This window comes from Gasterosteus aculeatus, chromosome 13, assembly GCF_964276395.1.
Source record: "Gasterosteus aculeatus chromosome 13, fGasAcu3.hap1.1, whole genome shotgun sequence".
In the NCBI taxonomy this organism is placed as follows: Eukaryota; Metazoa; Chordata; class Actinopteri; order Perciformes; family Gasterosteidae; genus Gasterosteus; species Gasterosteus aculeatus.
In genome coordinates, this window is record NC_135701.1 from 18,902,945 (window position 1) to 18,923,272 (window position 20,328).

A 20,328-nucleotide genomic window follows, 5' to 3' on the forward strand; every position below is an offset into this window, starting at 1 on the left:
GGTTGTCGCTGCACGAAAGGAAGGTAAGAAAAAGTCACATAGGTTTAGCTGGACCGACTAACAACTCGTGAGGTAGTTTGCTAGTCATGTTGAGTATTGTGACAATTGACTCATCAACGTTATTTTAAGTTTGGCATGTGACGCAAAGAATCATCTTCTGCTTGAAGGTCCTGTGTTTTTTTCCTCGAGCCATCCGAACACGCTGGAGTGTGGAGCGTTTTGCACTTTATGCTAAATCAGTTGCCCCGCCCATCATTACTCAGGTAACTGTCGACCAGAGTAATGATGACCCCTGAGGTATAAATATTCAAACGTTTGAATTGAAATAGGAGGGAACTGAGCAGAACCTCCATCTCTAACTTTGTACGTGTGCTGCTTTTTAATATTTATGTTGAAATCTCAGCATCCGGTGTTGATGGTGTTTAATTACTACACAATTTCTACGATACACAGCCAGAATTAAGCCCATTTCTTGAGCAAACACACGGAAACCAGATAAAACAAATATTGTTTCTCTTTCCTTGTACCGTTGCTATACTTCGGCTCCTCTTTCTTGCTTTTCTCTATTCTCTTCTCGCCACCTCTCCTCCCCGGAAATCTCTGTTATTGACAGAGGACATGGGAGGAGAAGAGGAGGACGAGACCAGCCGCGATCCATCACGGCAAAACGGGTGGGCGGGGAGGGGGAGTGAGTTTGCCCGCTGATTGAACACCACTGACTGAAGCGAGGAACGTAGCTGACAGCAGGCGGGTTGGAGACGTTTGACGTGCAGTCTGTGAACAGCTGAGGCTCTCTGGTCACTTTTTAGAAGTGATTTGTATATTGCTGGCGAGTAATGCAGGAACCCGTATTCTACCCATATTCCCTTTGAGCACATCTATTTCCAAAGTATCAATCAACCGCCAAGCATAGGTTGTTGTGGCTGTTTGAGAAGACGCCGCTGCCTTGTGGTTTATGCAATGTGTTAGATTTAAATAAGTGAAAGCCAAAGTTAAGTCAATATTTATAAGAAAAAAGATGATTTCATCAAAAGCGATATCGTCCAAGTTCAATCTTGTTGCTTTCTGGACTGGCGGTAAACATCTTATCTTCAGTCCAGCAAGTCAAACATGATCTCACAGAGAAACAATTGGAGAGTTGTAATTGGCCACTGGCACACTTTTGTTTTATTTAAATTGCACGTGATGTGGCCTTGTTTTAAATGTCTATCTTGCTCTGGATATTTTCAGACCCTGGATCAAATCAACTCATCAAAATTGCTGAGCTCAGCGGCACTCGTTTTCACACATATTCACTCGGGAGATGCTCGGTACAACATTAGTCCTCTGCTACTTTGCCGCTGGCAGACCTGGCGCCTCAGCACCACGGTTTAGGAGAAGAGACTTATTCGACTGAGTCTCGCTCATTTTCCTCTGCACAGATTGTCCTCTGTGGACCCATCGAGAACACGTGACCCTCCGGCGAGCCGCTCGGTTCGCTCGCCATTAGGCCTCCGCCACCTCTATTTGTCATTTTGATGTTAACTCCATACTCCGGTGCAGATGAGTCAGCCGTGGCAAATAAATTCCCAGAGTCCATTGAATAAGCTCCTTAAAGTCTACACTGGATGTTTTTGTTGAATGAGTTCCAAAGAGTCGACTCTCCAAGCGGAAACAAGCTTTCCCGGCAGCGGTCCATTGAATCAGTGGACTTAGGCGGGCCGGGAGGGAGGAGAAGGGCGCAGGTGTTATCACACTGCAGCACCTGGACCAAAGACAGACGGAACGGGGACAAAGATGTCTGTCAAACACACACACACCGACACTGTGTGAGTTGTTTAGCCATTTCCCGTCCGCTCTTAAAGGTCATGGTGGCAGTGCTGTCATATCCTTTTGTCTCTTAATTCATCTCTTTGTCACTTATCCTCTCCCTGTCTTCTCCTGTCTTCGCTACAATATAATTTATTCCTGTTTGTCTTTCAGCACGTTACTCCTCCTAATTTGATGCCTAGTCTGCTCTCTGAGTCTTGACCTCCTTCTCTTAAATTCATTTTGCTCGTGCTTCGGAATGCCAGAATTAAATAACTTTTTCATTTTTTAAAAAAACGTCATGTTTATTGTGTCCACGTGACAAGAAACTAGGAGCGATTGTGGCTCTTCGAGCGCCGTTTTGATGGACTTTTTTTTAGCTTTTAAAAAAGCTACTCTTCCAGCACAATAGAACCCCGGGTGGAACAAAAGAAAGAAAAGAAAACACTTACACGCTGACCAACAAGGAAAGGCTCCCTGTTGGGTGATTCCTCTCAGGGAGTCTGCACAGCAGTTTGGACCAATGGTTCGGCTTTAAAATGATACACAATTCTTGTGTTTACCACAATAATTATGTCAAAATTGTATACGCAGCCCCGAATGAAATGTAATGTGATGGCTGATGTGTGAATAGAGTCTAGCTGCGTAGGGTCGACCTAAATCAAACACAAATCTGAAATAAACTTTTATTATGAAATGCCCCGAAGACCTTAAACTTCCTTTGTGTCGTGGTAAATAGAATAGAAGCATCAATGTAAACTCATGCAGCGACTTGTAGGACTTGTAATCTACCTGTTGCTTTCCATCTGGTTGTTATTCCTCGTTTCTGTTTTGGTCTTTAACTCCAAATTCACATTATTCTTTTTATCCTTTCTCTATCTTCCAAGTGACTCAATTACACACGAACAAGCGCATTCACTAAGCATTTCTAGTATGTAAGAAGCCATTTTAAAAAGCACAATTGCAGCCACATGCCAGACAGTGTTTTGTGCATGTGTGCGTTTGTGTGCACGATTCTTCGTATCACGCTGCTACCGAAGCACAAAGAAGGATGAAGTATTTTACAGTTTTTTTTTTTAATTACAATGACATTAATGGGACCCTGAGGTGCTGCATCTCTCCCGCAGTGGGCGACTGTTTTAACCTTTTAGCTCTAAGTTCAGCAAATAGCATACTGACGTCTCCGGCGCCTCTCTTGTTTTACCCGCTGGGCGTTTCTTTTGGGTTTGTAAATAGTCTCACTCTCTGATCTAGAATCTAGAAATGTCGATCCGCCGCTTCAAAAAGGATGTGTCTGACTCTCTGACCCCACCTCTCTGCCTGGCCAGTGGCCGTCATCGTTTTTTATTGCATATTTTTAAAACTACTACTGTATTTAGCTCATTAGCCGGCTTTGATTATTCCTTCTGAAATTCGAAAGAAAGTGACATACCGTGACACTGGTTCTCTTACAATGAGGATTCTGAATGAATTGCCTTTTGGTGGTAAACATATTGAATGTTGACATGCTCTCAAACAAAAAAAAGAGTTTCTAAATCTTTCTGCTTACAAGTGGTTATATATATAAATATGAATTTGATAAACAGCATATTTTATTAGGGCTGTCTACATAAATGCCTTAATCTATGTGATTAATGTGACCGAGATTAATGTGACTAAATATTTTAACGTTTTAACGTGAGTTAACGTACCTTTGTTTACTTCCGGAAACAAACCGGAAGTTGGCCACGGAAACGAAACGCGGAGATCCGAGAACGCAAGACGTTAGCTCAAGATGGAGAGAGCTTTTTGCATTGGAAGTAAAACAGAGGCGCGACATAGAGGGGAGGACTGTGCAGAGGAATTCCTCCACGTGTCGAACAGAAGGGGGGTGAGTGGAAAACGAACCACTTAAAGCACGGCTAGGCTAAGCTAGCTGCTAGGCTAAGCTAGCTTGAAGAGTTGCTAGTTCACCATGTTCCACCCGGTGGAATTCTGCCTCCAAGATGATAAAACCTGTGTAGTTTTGTGTCAAAAATAACATTAACGATGTCAAAAATACACATTTTCTAAAGTGAGTACTCCTTACTCGTAAGATTTAGTCTTTAGAAGAAAAACAAACATTCATTAAAAACAGCATTATAACAACAACATTCATTCACATTAATCGAGATGAATGAATTTCAAAATGTGCGATTTATTTAAAAATTAAGTTCATTATTTAAAATCTTCTGACAACCCTATAAGTAGATTGATTGAAACCTCATAATCTGAAGACCGAAACAGACTAAGATGTTGATCAGTTTGACTGAAACTAAATATGTAGTCTTTTGAAGGTCCTGTGTGTATAGTTTTTTTTTCACTAAGATGAGAATAGACAAGTAAAACTCGAAGAAAGATAATCGCATATGAAGAAAGCAAACATTTCACTTACTCCGTACTCACTTATGTCAATTTAATGAAATTCAGCCTCCCAACCAGACTAAAAGCTTGTCGTTGCCTGCCTGATATGATGTGTACTGTCGTGTCGTTCCCTCCAGGAAACACTCCTCAGACTCTGGTGATCGTCCTCTCATCGACGAGTCTCTACTCCCAGAGTTCTGTTGACATATTTAACACACATTCAATCTCCTATTGACGTCCTTTTGGATCTCTCCCCCTCCTATTGAATGAAAGTCGGATTGTTACATTTTCTTCTCTCGGTCCAAATGAGCCGTGCACAGCTTTATTGCCCCTCCGAGGAAGCCGTTCTCGCCCTCATGGTTTCTATATCGGTAGAACCGTCTTTACTCGTTATTGCGGCTGCGACTCCCTGAAGTCCCTTTTGATTACAGCGGCACAATCCTCTCTGGTACTTTTGAGGTTCAGTGTCAGATTGAAAGAGAATCTGAGTTACAAAGAAAAAAGGCCGTTTTGGGGGAATCTTTGCGTTTTCAATCAATCCGTGAGCATGCAATAATGAAATACTGTAATTATTTAATATATTGTTATAGACATTTAAGCCGAGTACAGCTGCTGAGTGGGACTGTTATAATTAAGCTGCGTTTTGCATTAAATCAAGCAAAGGTGTGGAGATGTAACAAATCATAGGCTTCTGCTTCAGACCAGAGGACGGGGGCAGGGCCTGTGCGTGGGCAGCGGCATCTGGAGAAATGAAAATTGACTCTGGCTCAGAGGATTTAAAGTAAATTTAGAATCCACGAATTTGACTCATTTTGATTTAGACTTCTAGCTGGTTTCAGTGGGATTTCTTGTTTTTGCCTTGCTTTCTTCTTCCTTCTCTCTTTCATTTATTGTGACAGCAACATCTGTTCTTATAAACCTTGAATGCTGCGACTTATTGAGGAGGCAGGTTCCCCACTTTCTGTCAGAGCAGCAGCAGAATCGGGCTCCATGGGTCTTTGGCTCTTGTTGTCTTGCTATTCACCTCCAGTAAATTACCCCGAGGGCTTTTCAAATTACCCTTAATGTACGTTATGAAGGTTATCGGCAGATCGCTACCGCCCTCCTCCTCTTGTTGCATGATGGGAATCTAAATAGCTCTGATCTCTGACATATTAAATATGTTGCAACACCTATCAAGGGAATTGCACGGGATTCCCTTTCATTTGTGGTCCGACTCATCAAATGTAGTGGTAGAAGTCCTCCTTCAGTGTTCCACTCTCCGCCTGCTTAAAGTTATCTGTGGCTGCTACACTGCTAATCTGGGACATTAGCCTGGAGAACCAGCCTGGAGCTGCTGCCACAGCCAGCAACCCACCGCCATTGTCTGCGTCTTTGTTTGCAGAGAAATATGTCGTTCTAATCCGATGTGTGGTGGGAAGGAGGGTGGGCGGTTTGATTCCATGTGTGTTCCATTTTTATTTGATTTTTTTCTGTCACCAAACATCAAGCTGTGCAGATTACATTATCGGCGTCCTGCTTAGAAATGGCAGCGGTTGTAATAGTCCCACGCTTTGCTGCATGCAAGCCGGACGGCTGCACGTTGGCTTCATCCAACACGGGGAGAGATTGAGGCTTCAGAGAGTCAGCCGGTTGCAGGTTGGGGTCACTTTGTTAATACGATAAGTGCTTTGTGTGACCGCTGCAGCACGTTGAACAGATGACTGTACCTGCAGTAATGCTGCACCGACTGACAAAGTGTGAGGACTTTTATTAAGGGATGTCAGGAGTAATTATTCATTGAGTACATAAAGCTACACTTATGCAGCCCATTTACAGTTTTACGACAGTGACTTGTTGATCTGCCCCTGCTCGTTTTTCATTTTAACGGCAGCGCCGCAAAATCAAGTGAATCAGCAAAAAATCACACACAGGGGAAACAGACGTCACCTAATATATGCCGACGTGTTGCGTAACAACCATTCAGAGTCATCTAACTTGTATTTCTTTGGCGTGTGGAAAGAAAGTGGAGCACATGGAAGAAATCCATACATGTGTCGGTCAACATGTGCCAATTCCACTGGCTGTAGGCGAGACTAAGGTGTAAGGGAAACCACTTGGTGTGTGTGTACCGAACGCTGACTCAAACGAACACAAACAGACACACGCGACTGTCTTCCAGCAGCTTTCATCATTATTACAATAGTCATTTAGCAGCGTACTTATGTAACTGGAGTGCCAGCTGCTCAGGGAGCGAGAGCATCCGTAGAGAGGGGTGGCAGTTGTATAACGCGTGTGTGGGTGTGCGTGGTCACGTGGGTGGGTGGTTTGTGGTTGCTCGCTCGCCCTTTATTAGAAAAGCTCTGTTGTGTTGTCAAAGACAACTTCAGAAATACAAACTGGAAATAATTGTCAACATTAACGTCGGTGTCCCTTGCAGTGGTTCAACTGGATCACCGTCTGCAGCGAACGGCTGAAATAATGAGGTTCTGACAGTGCAGCTCGCTCCAGTAGTGCCTCCGAGGTGAGGGGAAAGAAAGCAGAGCAGAACCGGTCTAGATGCGATAATGTTCAACGCGGGTTGGCTGTTCTTCAGTGAGAATAACTGGAGGTGAGATTCCTCCCGTCAGTTGTAATAACTATCAACAGCACTGTGCTCGATGACATTAGCCTCAAAGGCTAGAATATTTAGTATTGCATGGGCTCGCCGCGAACTGGGCCGAACGCTGATACCAGCAGAGGAGCCACACCAGATTTGTCCTCTGAACGAGGGGATGCTTTGGCCTTTAACTCGTGTCTCTTGAGCATCCTTCTTAAACTTTAGCTTTAAACAGTGAATCGCACACACTATGTAGAGTTACATAGAGTATGTAGAGTTCATGCCGTACAAAATGAACCACATTAGCATTCCGTACCCTGGTGGTAAGTGTCCGCGTTGCCTTGCAGAGTGATGTCACGGCCAAAGGAAAACCACGTGGGTCTAACGTGTCAACGACACCGTCTCCCCAGGAATTGTTGTGGCGTCACGCTATTCAGCCTCATAGCAAAGTTATCATTCCCGTGTCCGCTAGCTGTCCTTGCTGGGTATTTGTAAACTGGCCTTTATGAAAGCATTTAAAAGACTCAAGTACTTTTCTTTAAGGGCATTCTCAATTTATGTAATGGAATGAAACATTTGGCATATTTTAAATGCCAACCATCAGTTATAAGTGCAGCTGCTACAGAAAGCGCCTCAGGAAGGTTTCTGGTGCAATAATCTATGTTTGAGGGGAAAACGGCCGTGATGGATAATATTTAACTGGAAGAAATAAATATGTGAGGGAAGGACGGCTCGATAAAAAGCTAATACGGAAAGAATGAGAGACCGAATGAAGAGACAACAATGGCAGTGACCAAAGGGGGGAAGATGCATCGAAAGTAGAATAACTTCTCGGTAGGAAGATACAACAGATGTGAGACGCATTTGACCTGTGACCAACATAACGGGGCTCTTTTACATCCTCCTTTCAAACGTCGAACAACAGTCTGTGAGGACTTTTTTCCTTTACAGCTTCCCATCTGTCTCACTGTATCTTAAAAAAAACAAACATCCCACCTGTTCACTCACTGTTTTGAAACCCTCGCCTGCCAGGCTGCCCATCACCCCATCTTCAGAGGAAAACCTGCCCTCCAGCTGTCAGGGGATGCAAGATGTTTAAAGGATTCAAAAAGGAAAACACAAACTTTCTTGCCTCTAACAAGGCAGAACAAAGATGTGGATCATTAAAGTATTGATGCGTCATACAGGTGTGTAGGTCTTTGTAAACTGCCCGTTTTTGAGGAGCTCACAGAATTACACTTTCTCTGCAAACAGCTCGTCACTGGCAGGGAAAGTAGCGCCGTCTCCTCTCCGCCAACGGGTGGTTTTTCCTCTCAATAAGCAGGAAACGCACAAAGCGCGATGTGACAGTTGACTTGTTATGATGCCGCTCATGTCCGATGATGACGTTGTTGACCAAAAAGCACCAAAAAACACCTTTGTCCGCTCTTCCAATGACTCTAATGTGTTGCGTGGGCAGTTTCTTAAAGTCGCGAATTATCAGTTAAGGGATTTGATTCAACCGTGGCACATTTTCTTCAAGATGAATTATTCACCCTGTTGTCATCTCATTATACGAAAAATGTATATCACATTATCGCATAAGTAAATCATGAGGACGTACAGATATTGACGTGCTTTCACACACAGCTTAGCTGAATTCGTCCCTCAGCTGTTCTACTTCCACTGGAGGCACCCGCGGGTGCTGGCTCAGTTTGGGAGCAGGGGGAACGTCTGCCGTGCCTCTTGGTGTACGCTTCCTGTCTTTAAACATCTGCTCCAGCGGCAACTTCGGGCGAACAATATGTCTTCTTTTACTTTTGTCTCTCGGACACATCTGCTGCTGTAAATGCAGCAAACGCTGTTTCTGACACGCAGCGTATGGCGGCTCTGCTCTCTCCTTAAGAGAAGACGGCCTTCTGAGTCGACTTTTTAGGCTTTTTGCCACGTTCTGCCACTTTTATTCAGTCGTTTAGCGATGAATGAAACCGCAAAATAAGTCAATTCCCTGAGCCGTTACAGGAGGCCGACTGATCGCCAAGACCAGCGCTACGAATGGCTGCTTAATAGTATTAGAACGAGCAAACAAGCTCACAGTAGAGTAAAACATTTATGTCACAGGTCTCCACTTTGATCTTGGTAAATGGAAATAAGTGAGGTTAAACACAAAGCTGAAGAAAAGAGATCCTAATATTCCTGTATGATAAAAGCGTTCACAAATGTATTTTACTTTGTTATGTGCCATTAGGAAAAAGGCCCAAACATCCTTCTTGTATACGTTTTGACCATGTGACTTCCATTCATAGAGGTCAATCAAGGCCCGAGTCCTTGCCTGGATCTTTCTACCTTCCCCATCCATTCAGTCTTAACTGATGAGTGTACATGTTTTGTACATGCGTGTACACATTTTCTTCTATCATCAGAAGCTGCTCAAAGGAACCAGAGTTCTCACTAACACTGCAGTGACACACACACACAGACACACACACTGTCATACATGTGACTCACAGGTCTGCGGGACCGTGTGTCTGGGCTGATAGTCGTATCAGAGAGCGATGGCGTGTTGGTGTGGAAGCGCGACGGGGATCAGATGTACTTCGATGTGTAAACTAGAGGCGGGACAACAAGCAGAACATTTTCATATCTTCATATCATACTGCTTTCTATCCTGGGCCACTATTCCTGTGGGCTAAGCTATGGTTTCATTCTCATTTATTTACTTCCTCTTCTCCATTCAACTGTTTTCTCACTTTGGTCTGCTTAGTTTTTTTTCACGGTAAATAAACACTTGGTAGTCATAAAAGGCCAATTGATTAAGTTACTTACACTCATTAAAGACACTCAGATGTTTGTATTTTTATTGATTTTCTTACCCAGCAGCTGAAGATGGTGCGAAATCTGAACTTTCGAAGTAGTGTATTTCACAGAGAATAAGCCGGAGTGAGTTAAGAGCTCCCCTTGGACATTGAATAAATCACTCCTTAAAAAGAGCAAAGGGACAATTTACAGCAATGTAGCTTTTGGAGGAATTGCCTTTTCCATCCGCACACTTTGTCGAAGTTTCTATACACAAGGCACAGGAGGTAATCAATGGTGATGCTCTGCAAGCTTCCTCGTGGCCTCCAGGAGCAATGAGAGCGATGAGTCCGGATGGCTGTTAATGGTAAAGTTCCTCCTGTAAATAACGCTGTAGGTGAATTACACTGAGAGTTTTGCTTTGATAACATCACAGATAGAAAATAAGTCACAACGTGTCATATCTAGAGAGAGAGAGAGGGTAGGGGGGGTTGCTTGTCTTTATGTATTATCTAAAAAAAGACGGACGAAGAAGGAAAGTCCCACGGACACTTGTCAGGCTTTGTTGCTGCTCGCGTGTCTGAAGCAGCTGAGGGACGCAGGCCTGTCCATCATCCGGCTCGTTGACGGACATACGCCCCGTCAGACACGAGCACGCCACAGTCCTGACGGATGCAACATGGGAAAACAGGGCTGCTGTGTGTGTGTGTGCGTGTGTGTGTGTGTGTGTGTGTGTGTGTGGGGGGGGGGGGGGGGGGGTGTTCATAATCCAGGCCATCAATCCACCTTTTCCCACAAACATCTAATTATAAGGTCAAGGTCACGGCGACCTCACTCCTTTTCTCGCCCCAAACCAACTCCAGAATTCATACCTTAAACGTGACGATTTTACACAAATGTCCATCAGGACAAAATGATGGTGGGGGGACATTTTGGACGGACATGGATGGAAAGTGACTGTTCGGGAGGGCCTAAAACAATGCTTCAGCGCACTAGTTGTGATCTTGGCACTAAAAATCACATTTTCAGACTTAGTAATTCCATTCTTTTGTTAGCAGTCGCAGTCATAAAGTCCTTCAACCAAAAGATTCTTACAACTAAAACGGTTCATTCTGTTCTTACAAACTTGACACACATACTATTTTAGCCATGATTAATGTTCCCTTGTCTTGACCCACTTCGGGAAGACTCCACTTTACATGTTTGACCTTTGCCTCGTGGAAAACCGCCCATTTGACATTCACTGAGGGAAATATGTGGCTCTGCTCCCCCGTGTTCACCAGCAGCGTTGAGCCGCTTCAACACAGCTTTTGCTTTAAGATGAGAACATACAGAACTTCTAAGTTGTGTTAAAATAAGTGTTTTAATAGCTGAAGTCACCTCAGTGGGCTGATGTAGTTGAGAGTGTCTGGTAGCAAAGTGGGTCTGTGAGGTCACCTCACACATTTCTGCACAGGAAAAGTCGCTTCGGGTGAAGTTGTATCAAGCGTTTCATTCAAATTTTCGTTCGTCTCAAATCTGCCGCGTGTTGTTGTTTTGTCATTTCTGATCGGATTGAAACGTCCTGCAATTTGTCAGAAAATAGTTCCTTCTGCAGTGTTTGGTTGTCACGCTTCAGATAACGTGTCAGCTGTGATCGTTGGCCGTCTGCCTCCGTCACTGACAGGCCTCTACTTTCTGTCACAGTGTCACAGTTTAGTTCGCTCCTTGTAATTTGTTGTCGATGCTTTTTTTGTATGATTGCCGCTAAGAATTTGTTTGATGTTCCATTAACAAGCATACGATTTGTGCTCTCTCTTGTTGGCTTTTTGGCCCGAGAGGAGAACTTAATATTCTTTTGCAGTATTGTTTTATTCACGTTTTATGTACTTTCTTTGCCGTCTCCTTGGTGAAGTGAATTTTCCTTTTTGTGGATTATCTCAAATTGCGGGTCGGCTGAGGAGGAGGACAGAGGAAGAAACACACCAAGCAGAACCATTGCTGTTTTTAAAAAAAAAATATGATTATTTTATGTAACATCGAGCTGTTGAATTATCAAAGAGGGGGAATGCCCAATGTGCACACACACACACACGAGCACACAGTGTTTGGTGCTTAGGGACATAGACACACTAGACTCGAACAATGTCTACACTTACGTAGACGTCTCACTTTCCCTCCGTAGCAACCGGGGAACGTTTTCCTCGCCGTTAGAATAAACCAAGACGCGTTTGTTCTGAGCGAAACAGGAAAATAAAGTGAGTTTCCAAGTTTTCACCAGAGGCTTTTTCCCGTTGTGCAAATAACCGCATGTTGTTTACACACTCACAGGCGCATCGAGGCAAACGTACGTGCGGAGAGCCTTTCTAGGGACGGGCGTGGCACGTTTGCTGTTTGCAGTTTTTGGCGAGACATGAAGCAAAACAAGCATAAGAAATATTAATGAGAGAGACACAAGAGGATTGGCAGGGTTTTATCTCCCTTCCGCGTGGAGGTAAAAGTTGTGTGTTGGTATTTGTTGTTTGTCGTAGAGTAACTGCATGTCTGTGCGTGAAGCGCGTCGATAAACTGAGGGAGGGTCTCAAAGTGATAACTAGAGCAAAACACACCGGGACGGATTAGAGAAAGAGAGGAAGAGGAAGAAAGTAAAGGAGATTAACCATAGGATGCATTGTTGGGGAAGGGTGGAGGAAGGTACATAGGGAAGGAAGAGAGGGAGGAAGGCAGGGAAGGAAATCACAGAGGGATGGATGAAAGACTTTAGGAGGACGTGAGGAAAAGAGATGAAAGAGGAGATCTGGTGGGGGAAATAAAGGTGACGAGGAAACGGTGCAGCAGGAGGAGTAGAAACAAGGCGGGATGAAGGGAAGGGGCGGGGCTTCTAACGGAAATCCAAAGGAAATGATGACGTAGAAGCACAGGGAGCCAAGAGAAGAAGTCACCCAGATTAATGGAGCACCAGGACGGGAAAGAAGAGGCAGCCTTAATCTAATTCAAGGGGGGAGGAATGGAACTGGAGAAGGCAGAGGATTAGGGAGGCCACAATTCGGTCGGACATTTAGCAGGTTCAATTTGTTTTTGTACTGAGCAAAAGGAAGATAAAGTGAACGTGAGGATGGAAAGTAGCATTTGGGGATGAAAAAGGACAAGAAACAGCACAAGAAGAACTGAACAAACAATTACATTATAAGAAATTGTCTGTTTCTTGTCGCTTTTCTCATGAGCAAAGTGGCTTTGTGTGAACTAGATCTCATCTCCGGCACTGCAAACATCGGATTGGTCTTCCATGCAGCTTTCTCAAATGTTAACTTTGATAAGACCTTCTCCTGTCAATCCTTTGTCCCCAAAATGAACCGCGGGAGGCGGCCCCACGCTGGCAGGATCCATTTAAAACGGCAAAGAAATTCCAAGCAGCGCAAATTCAATCATGGCACTCGTGCGACCTTTAACCTCTCGTCCTCTTCTCACTTTTCGTTGTGTCTCTCCTCCTCCCTCCCTGCAGGGTGTGGTTCCAGGCGGGCATCAACTTCCTGGCTGTGAAACCCAGCAACCTGGTGGCGTGGGAGATCAAACAGGAAATGGCGCCGGGATCGCTGGCGGTGATTTGCCAGCGAAGGGCGTCCTCCACGTCCGACAGGTAGGACCGCGGCGCGGCTGCTGCGCGTTGCTTAGTTTGTGAGCAGGATTGATGAAAAACGACTGTTGCTGTAGCACGGAGGGGGAAAATAACCTTTCACAGTTTGTATTGGATCTAAATCAAAGGGCGGATTTACACACATTCTTTTTGACGCGTGGCCTTGTTGAAGGTCTCCACTCTCTGGTTCTTCCCGTCTGGTTCCTTTTTCTTTGTATTTGTCTGTGCAGTAAATATCTGTCTGCTTATTCTGCACCAAGGAAAAGCATCTTCATTTGCGTACAATATTATTTGGCAAAAAAGAGAGTGAAGGATTCTGCAGCAGGGACCAATTAGCTGTTTGTTATTATTATTATTTCTTATTCAGGTGAGACACCAAAGACGAATACTTTCATTTTATGAAGGGCTCAGTTTGGATATTTCTCTCTATTTTCCTTCAAATTAGAGGAAAGGAATCACATGCAAATACACATTTGCAAAAGGCAAAAGACGACAACCATACAGCCAAAAGTAAAAAACAAAAGTGACAATGTTGATTTAAACTCATGCGGTGACGCTTGGACACGCTCACTTCTCCTCAACCAAAAACCTCAAGTGATCAACGCCCGCGTCGCAGCACAAACCGGGCGGATGACAAAACACAAAGAGGGCGAAGTCCTCTGCCTTCCGTCTTTCGCTCTGTGAAGTGGGTGGAAACCGAGAAACGACTTGACTGACTGGCCTTCAAAAGTAGAAAGCAATTACGTTGTTGGCACCTGGAGAGAAAACAACGTTGGAAGAGAGAAGGAAAAGGCAGAAAGGGAAGAAAGCAGACGGGGCCGCCGAGGCGCTTCGCCTTGTGACGGCGCCTTGTTTGCATATTTAAATGTTGCAGTTAGAGGCCTCATTTATCATTCAGAGCCTGATTCATTTTTTGAACAATTTATTCCTAAAAAAAATTGTTGTTAAATAAAGAAAATATCATTATTGCCTCGTTGAAAGTATTTGACCCGAACTTTCAACACAATAAATAAACATGGGTGCCTCATTTGCATATTCAGACACACATTTTTGTAACACTTTTCAACAGCGGGGGAAGTCGCATGGCAGAACTGATCCGTAACGTTTGTGTCTGCATCCTCCAGGTAGCGATACATTCATATTTATTATGAGTATAGCAATAATAGGACAATGTTTAGGTCGACATATTAAGGAATGTTCAGCCTGTTCCCAGTAAGTCCTCCATGTGCACGCGGGGGGGCTGGCGAGTAGCAGTGGAAAGCACTGACCCGTCACGCTACATTTGCCATTAACTTACTCGCTCTGCTCTTGTTCCGCCGGGTATGTTTGCGTGTGCACGTGGATTTGTGCCCGTGAGTTTGGGTCAGGAGGGTAAAAACCAGCAACGGCAGAGTAAATACTACCTGTTCGTTATTTTCTCTCCAATGTGACGGTTCATCAGCACTCGACCCGAGTGCAGCGGTGGGAGGTTGTCGCCGTGTCGATAAAAATAATAACAAAGACGGTTTAAATTTGACTCTGGATGAGACGGGGAGGGAGGGGGATAAGGAGATTACTGTTTTGCTTAAAGAATATAAAAATAAGATGGAAAACAGATTCAACGGGCAATAGAAAATAGTGCAGATGTAACACAGTACATGGAATGCTATTGATGAAGGAGATCGTGACCGCGGTTTGACCCACACACAAGCGGCCCCCTTCCAGCTCTGTGATTGACAGCGGGGCCGAAAAGTTGTGAATTGACTAAATGTGGACTCTAAATTGCACCTTTCATGTCACACACCTGCACACATTCACATGCTTGAATCTGCCCTGCACTCAAATGCAGCACAGAACACACACACACACACACACACACGCGTTTGTCGGAGCAGAAAATACTGAATTACACACCGGTGTAATTTTTGCCAAATATAGAGTGTGTCTGTTTGCACATGTCTTGGTGTCAGACAGCTGGAAAGCTTTCGACCAATAAACACAGATGAGATCCCACCGTCTCTTCTTTCTCCATCCATCTCTTCCTTCAACCTTGTGATGGAGTGACTGAAGTGCGCACCCCCCCCCCCCCTCTCTCTCTGCTGCTTGAGGACAATGCTGATGAATGACTTGCCTTTGCATGAAACTATAATAGCAGGACCCCGGCGCAGTGATCACCACTTAGCTCGCCGTTAGCCACATCCAGCCTTGACTGACGACCCGAACGTGGCAACTGAGGGAAATAAAAGTGATGACACAACAGCTTTGAACTTTCTCATTAAGAGCAGGAGGGAAAAGTTTTCCGTCGTAGGTTTTTTAAGACCGTACAGGATGATGAAGTACGTACCCAGGTTAGTTTGGAGCGACATCAGAACGCCTTTGGGAATCATACGTTTAATTGCTGAGCCCGACTCCCATCGTCAAGCTGTCCGTCCCCCTGCAGCGGTACACAATCTACTTGATGGTGATGGTGGAATATTTGCCATTCAAACTCAAAAGGTTTTCACTGACAGAGTAACATTATGCGAACATCGGGTCCACGAATTGATCGCAACTCGTTTCATTACAGAACCAGTTGAATTGACTACTTCTACCTTTGATATTTTGATGCATCACAAAAAAGGAGCCTAGAAGATCTGCTCATGATGCGACGAGCACAAATATACACACGCGTTGATTTAAATGCATGCATCAAAACAGGCCGGAACACAAACACGCGCACACACAAGAACCACGGCTGAGACAAGGCCGGTGTGTTTCCCTCGCTGATGAAACAGGAATGCAGGCTACACATGGAAGAGACACACACACACTCATAGTACATGCCAATCGTTGCCAGCTTCCAGGCGGCAGGATCACAGGCTTTTATCAGCGATTGCGAGGGCGGGACGGCTAATTAAAAGAGCTGATCTGTATTAATCTCTAATGAGATATTACCGGTTGAGACGTGAAACAGCGTCGTGCGTTTCTTTATGAATGAAAGGGCGGAACGGTTGCTTCCTCTGACAGTGGATCTTGCTTATTGATTCCTGCTAAAGCATTGTCGCTGTGTGATGTGATGTGACGCGACCGGACGTGATACGGCGCTGGGTGCACGCGTGTAATAGGCGCTGTGCGGAGAGGGGATGCAGTCATTAGAACAGAGGCGTAGGACTGGCTGTGTGTGTGTGTGGGTGTTTTTTTCTTGTATTGTGTGTTTCTGTGAGGCGGGTGCGTGTATGCTGTCTTACATGTGTAATACTTTAGTGTAGTATGTAGGTTGACAGTTATATGTGGACAAAATGGGAAACAATTGTTTCCACGGGTGTTAATTACGGTTCCGTCATCACGCTCGCCAAGGGAAGCCTTTTTCCATGAAAAAACCTGTACAACGTTTTGATCAGTTTTCAGCGCTCATTTGTTTCTTTCATTGATTATGCAGTAACATCCTTTACCGATTTGGCCGATTCTCGGTATTTGGCCAATCTGATGTCACTTAGCTGTCATTACACAGCACCGTCCTCTCGGAAGTTGTTTTCTGACTCGTAAATTTCCTCTATATGTTCCTCGCTCTGTGTAAGCTGTTCTGTCTCTTTGCGTGAGGAACAAACAGGCAGTGGGACGAGCTCGGGACGACCTTTGTCCGTTCTGTTGAGTAATACGAGGAAAACGCGCCGTAGTTTGAGCGCGGCTGATGATCCCAGAACGGGAGCAGCGCTCCACATCGTGATCATGATTAGATCTATAGATTATCACTAATGGGCCCCGTTCGATGGCCCAACTGGGGTAATGCACTGCCCGCACTCCGCACAGAGACGTGCTATTCGTCTGCTTTTGTGTGTGTGTGTCTGTGTGTGCGGGTGCACGTGCTGAACTGCGCTTCCCAAGTTTCCTGCAGTTACTGAGTTCCGCAGAAGCCGAACCACAAGCGTTGCAGAAATACATCACTTTCCGAAAGAGTGATGACACGTTTCAACATGAGAGGTGCCAGTTAGTGAATAGTTGAGGCGTTAACACCACGGGCCACATTATGAAAGCTTTGTTGGTTCAAGAGTTGATTCTATGGTGAAGACAAAGAAGCGCAAAAAAGCGTATGTACAAGGAGATCGTCGGTTAATTATCATCAATAGTGTTGCGTAACCTTTAATGTTTTAAGATCAGGGCAGAAAACGTCATCCTTTGTTTACTTCTACATGTAGCGCGTTGTGTATTATGTGGCCACTGTGGACAAATTGTAATAAGACATCCAAGATCCAAAGTAATCATGTAAACACACTCCCAGAATTAACATGTTCAGATACAACAATGACATTTTTAACCCTTACAAACCTGTTTGTAAAGTGTACCAACATTCACATGTTCAGGTAATCAGGAGTTCAAATACTAATGCAAATATGTGCAAACGGGACGCTAAAAAGAAGACTCATGTTGCTTTAGCACGTATGTGTGTGTGTGTATGTGTAGAGGATGATGCGTTTGCTCTTTTTTTAAATAAACCATAACAATGTCCAGACTACTGTTGGCTGTGAAGTACAAAGATCTCTCAGTCTCTGATCGATTCTGTCGAGTCAATCTTCTGTGTGCAACCTTCCAAACATTCTTGGATCCTTTCATCTTCTGAAGGATGCGCTAAACAAAGGCCGCTGCAAACAGAAACACACACACAGGTGTGAGGATTAAGACGTATTAGTGCTAGTTTTAGTTCAAACATCAAGTGCGGGAGATGCAGGTCCCGGGGTTAAGTGTTTGGTTTTAGTCGTTTGCAAAGACAAACTAACCCAACGGGGAGCTTTTGTTTTGAGTGCTTGTCCGTCTCCCTGGGATACACAAACTAACACACGCACATACACACACACACACACACACACGTGGACGTGGGGCCACGACGTCTGCAGCCTCCGTTTGCAGACATGAGGATTAAGAACACCGCAGCAGAGAGGAAGGATAAGAAGAGAGGTTTCTCTGCCAACAGGAGGGGGAGAGAGGGAGAAAAATGAGAGAGAAACAGCTGGTGTTTGTCCGCGGAGAGGAAAAAAATCCTATTTCTATACTGCCAGAATATATATGTGTGTGTGTGTGTATGTGTGGAAGATACAGCAAGGAAGCAAGGTCAATGTGTGTGTTCTTGTGTACGACATTTCTCTGCTCCATCACTCCAACCAGGGCCGAAGTACTTGACCTACTTTAACCTAAAGACATTCCCCTGATGCCACGCAGGTATACAGGTGTACACACACACACACACACACACACACACACACACACACACACACACGGTGGACGTATTGCGCTCGGCGTTAAATCCCAGAGTTTGATTGGCGAAGATGTTTAAGATTCAGGTTTAAAAACAAAGTACTAAACAAGTAGTGGATTTCTTTCCTTCCTTCTAGCTTAATGTAAGTGTCCACTGCGTCAGTAGAAGCGTCATCATTCATACATTATGGCCTCAAAGGTCAGCGCCGGTTCTGACCTTCACCTTCTGTTCATTAGTGCTTTCCGTCTGTTGCTCGTCCAATCTGTAACATTCAGTACTGTACAAAACTGCGCTGCAATTACATTATTTTATGAGTGCGTCTGGCTTTTACAGCCTTTTATTACACTTGTTATGGGGAATAAAGTATTTTGTGTCCAGCATCCATTGGCTCATCTACACTTAGAATCGCAGAGTTCAGCATTTTTCTTTCGTCACTTTGTCAGATGTGACTACTGAAAAGTTGACCTTGAAAACCTGTCTAAGCCGCAGCAAAGCTGTCTGCGATCGGATAGTTTGTGTTGGCCTTCTAACTAACACACAGGCCTAGCCCTAAGGCCAAATCTTCAACAAGAAAAGATCCCAATTATCCAGGTGGCCGGATGGCTGCAGAGGACTTTTCAACACTCTTAAGTAATCGTCTCTTTAAAATTCCCATAAAATAGCAAAACCTTCTCGCTTTGCTGTTCGTCTCACCCCGATCTTCTTTGTTTTCATGTATTGTATTTATAGATTTGTCCCTGAATGAGATATAAGAACAAAAGCATGTGGGTAATATAGATAGTACACACAGACACAAATGAAAAAGTCTGTGGGGGTCCTTTAATGTGAGGGAGCAGGAAATGACCACGGCCGTGGTAATAGATGCTGTTTATGGTCCTTCCTTCCTTATTCTCTCTTCCCTTTATTGCTCAATACGGAATTGAGGCCAAAAGTGTCTCCCAAAGTGCATTCATTTACACGGCACTCAAACAATGCGTGTTTCAGATGCTTCATCGTATTTTGAAGCATCACCGATGTCCTCCTCCTCCCCCATTTCCCCTCTTTGCCCTGTTTCCGTAGATTGCTTACAAATGGACTCATATGTTTTTTTAAGGCTTGACTTTTTTCTATTTCAACTCCGCCCAAGAATATTCGGCTGGCAGAAGTGCAAAACGTTCCAACTTTGTGTTTTTTGTTTTCTCACATTTTGACCCTGAAGAATTATTTGGTCCCAAACAATCATTTTACAGAGAGCTGTAAAGATGTCCAAGTTTTGCAGCTGATATCGTCGACCAGGCTTTACATTTATGGGATTCTGAGAGAACAATTTGGATGTACTTTATGAAGAAGATGATGGAAGAAAGAAAGGCTTGTGAGCTGTATGGAAACGGCACAAAAGGATGGAGAAATGTTTGATAAAAGTAGGAACTGAGAGAAAAGGCGAGGCAGGTTTAAAGAAAAAACACCAGTGAACAGAAAATATCTCTCTTTGGCAGCGTTTTTTGTGCAGTGAAACAACCTCCTTAAAATACTCCTGTCATCCTGTAAGATACCGCTTTTGGTATCATTGATCCCCGGAAAGAATTTGATTTAAGACCTTGTAACTTCAACTGAGATCCATCAGCTCGTCTCCAATGTGCGCCGTCATTTTTCCACCTCCTGGAATCAATGGCGTCATCCAATTAGGCACGATGACCCGCGCGACAGTCCTCCCGAAAACACTCTTTACTGAGTTATTTGGCTGAAGATTAAATTCTGCAGGCACAAGGTGAGAAGTGACACCTCTTCAAAGGAAGGTCCCGTAATCCTCCAGCTTGTGAGAAGTTTCACCAAAGCGGAGGAAAACACCAGCTGTCAATTACACGGAAAAAAGGGGGCGAAGTGATTTTCAAAGGCAGCAATTTTTGTTTCATTCATTACGTGCGGTTTGGTGAGCGTTGGTGTGCTCCGACACTCTTATCGCCGCCCTGAGCGACGACCTGGGCCGGCTAATGAGGCCTCGCC

The 20,328-nt window shown here is 44.4% G+C and overlaps 1 protein-coding gene across 1 annotated transcript in view; it reads left to right on the forward strand.

Annotated features, from left to right (window-relative positions):
• The window catches only part of LOC120830948 (transmembrane protein 132C), a 152,259-nt gene that overhangs the window by 67,542 nt on the left and 64,389 nt on the right, over window positions 1-20,328 (forward strand). The window contains exon 4 of the mRNA XM_040195985.2: window positions 13,005-13,139. Within this exon, the coding sequence (XP_040051919.2) occupies window positions 13,005-13,139 (135 nt within the window). The remainder of the gene's footprint in view (window positions 1-13,004; window positions 13,140-20,328) is intronic.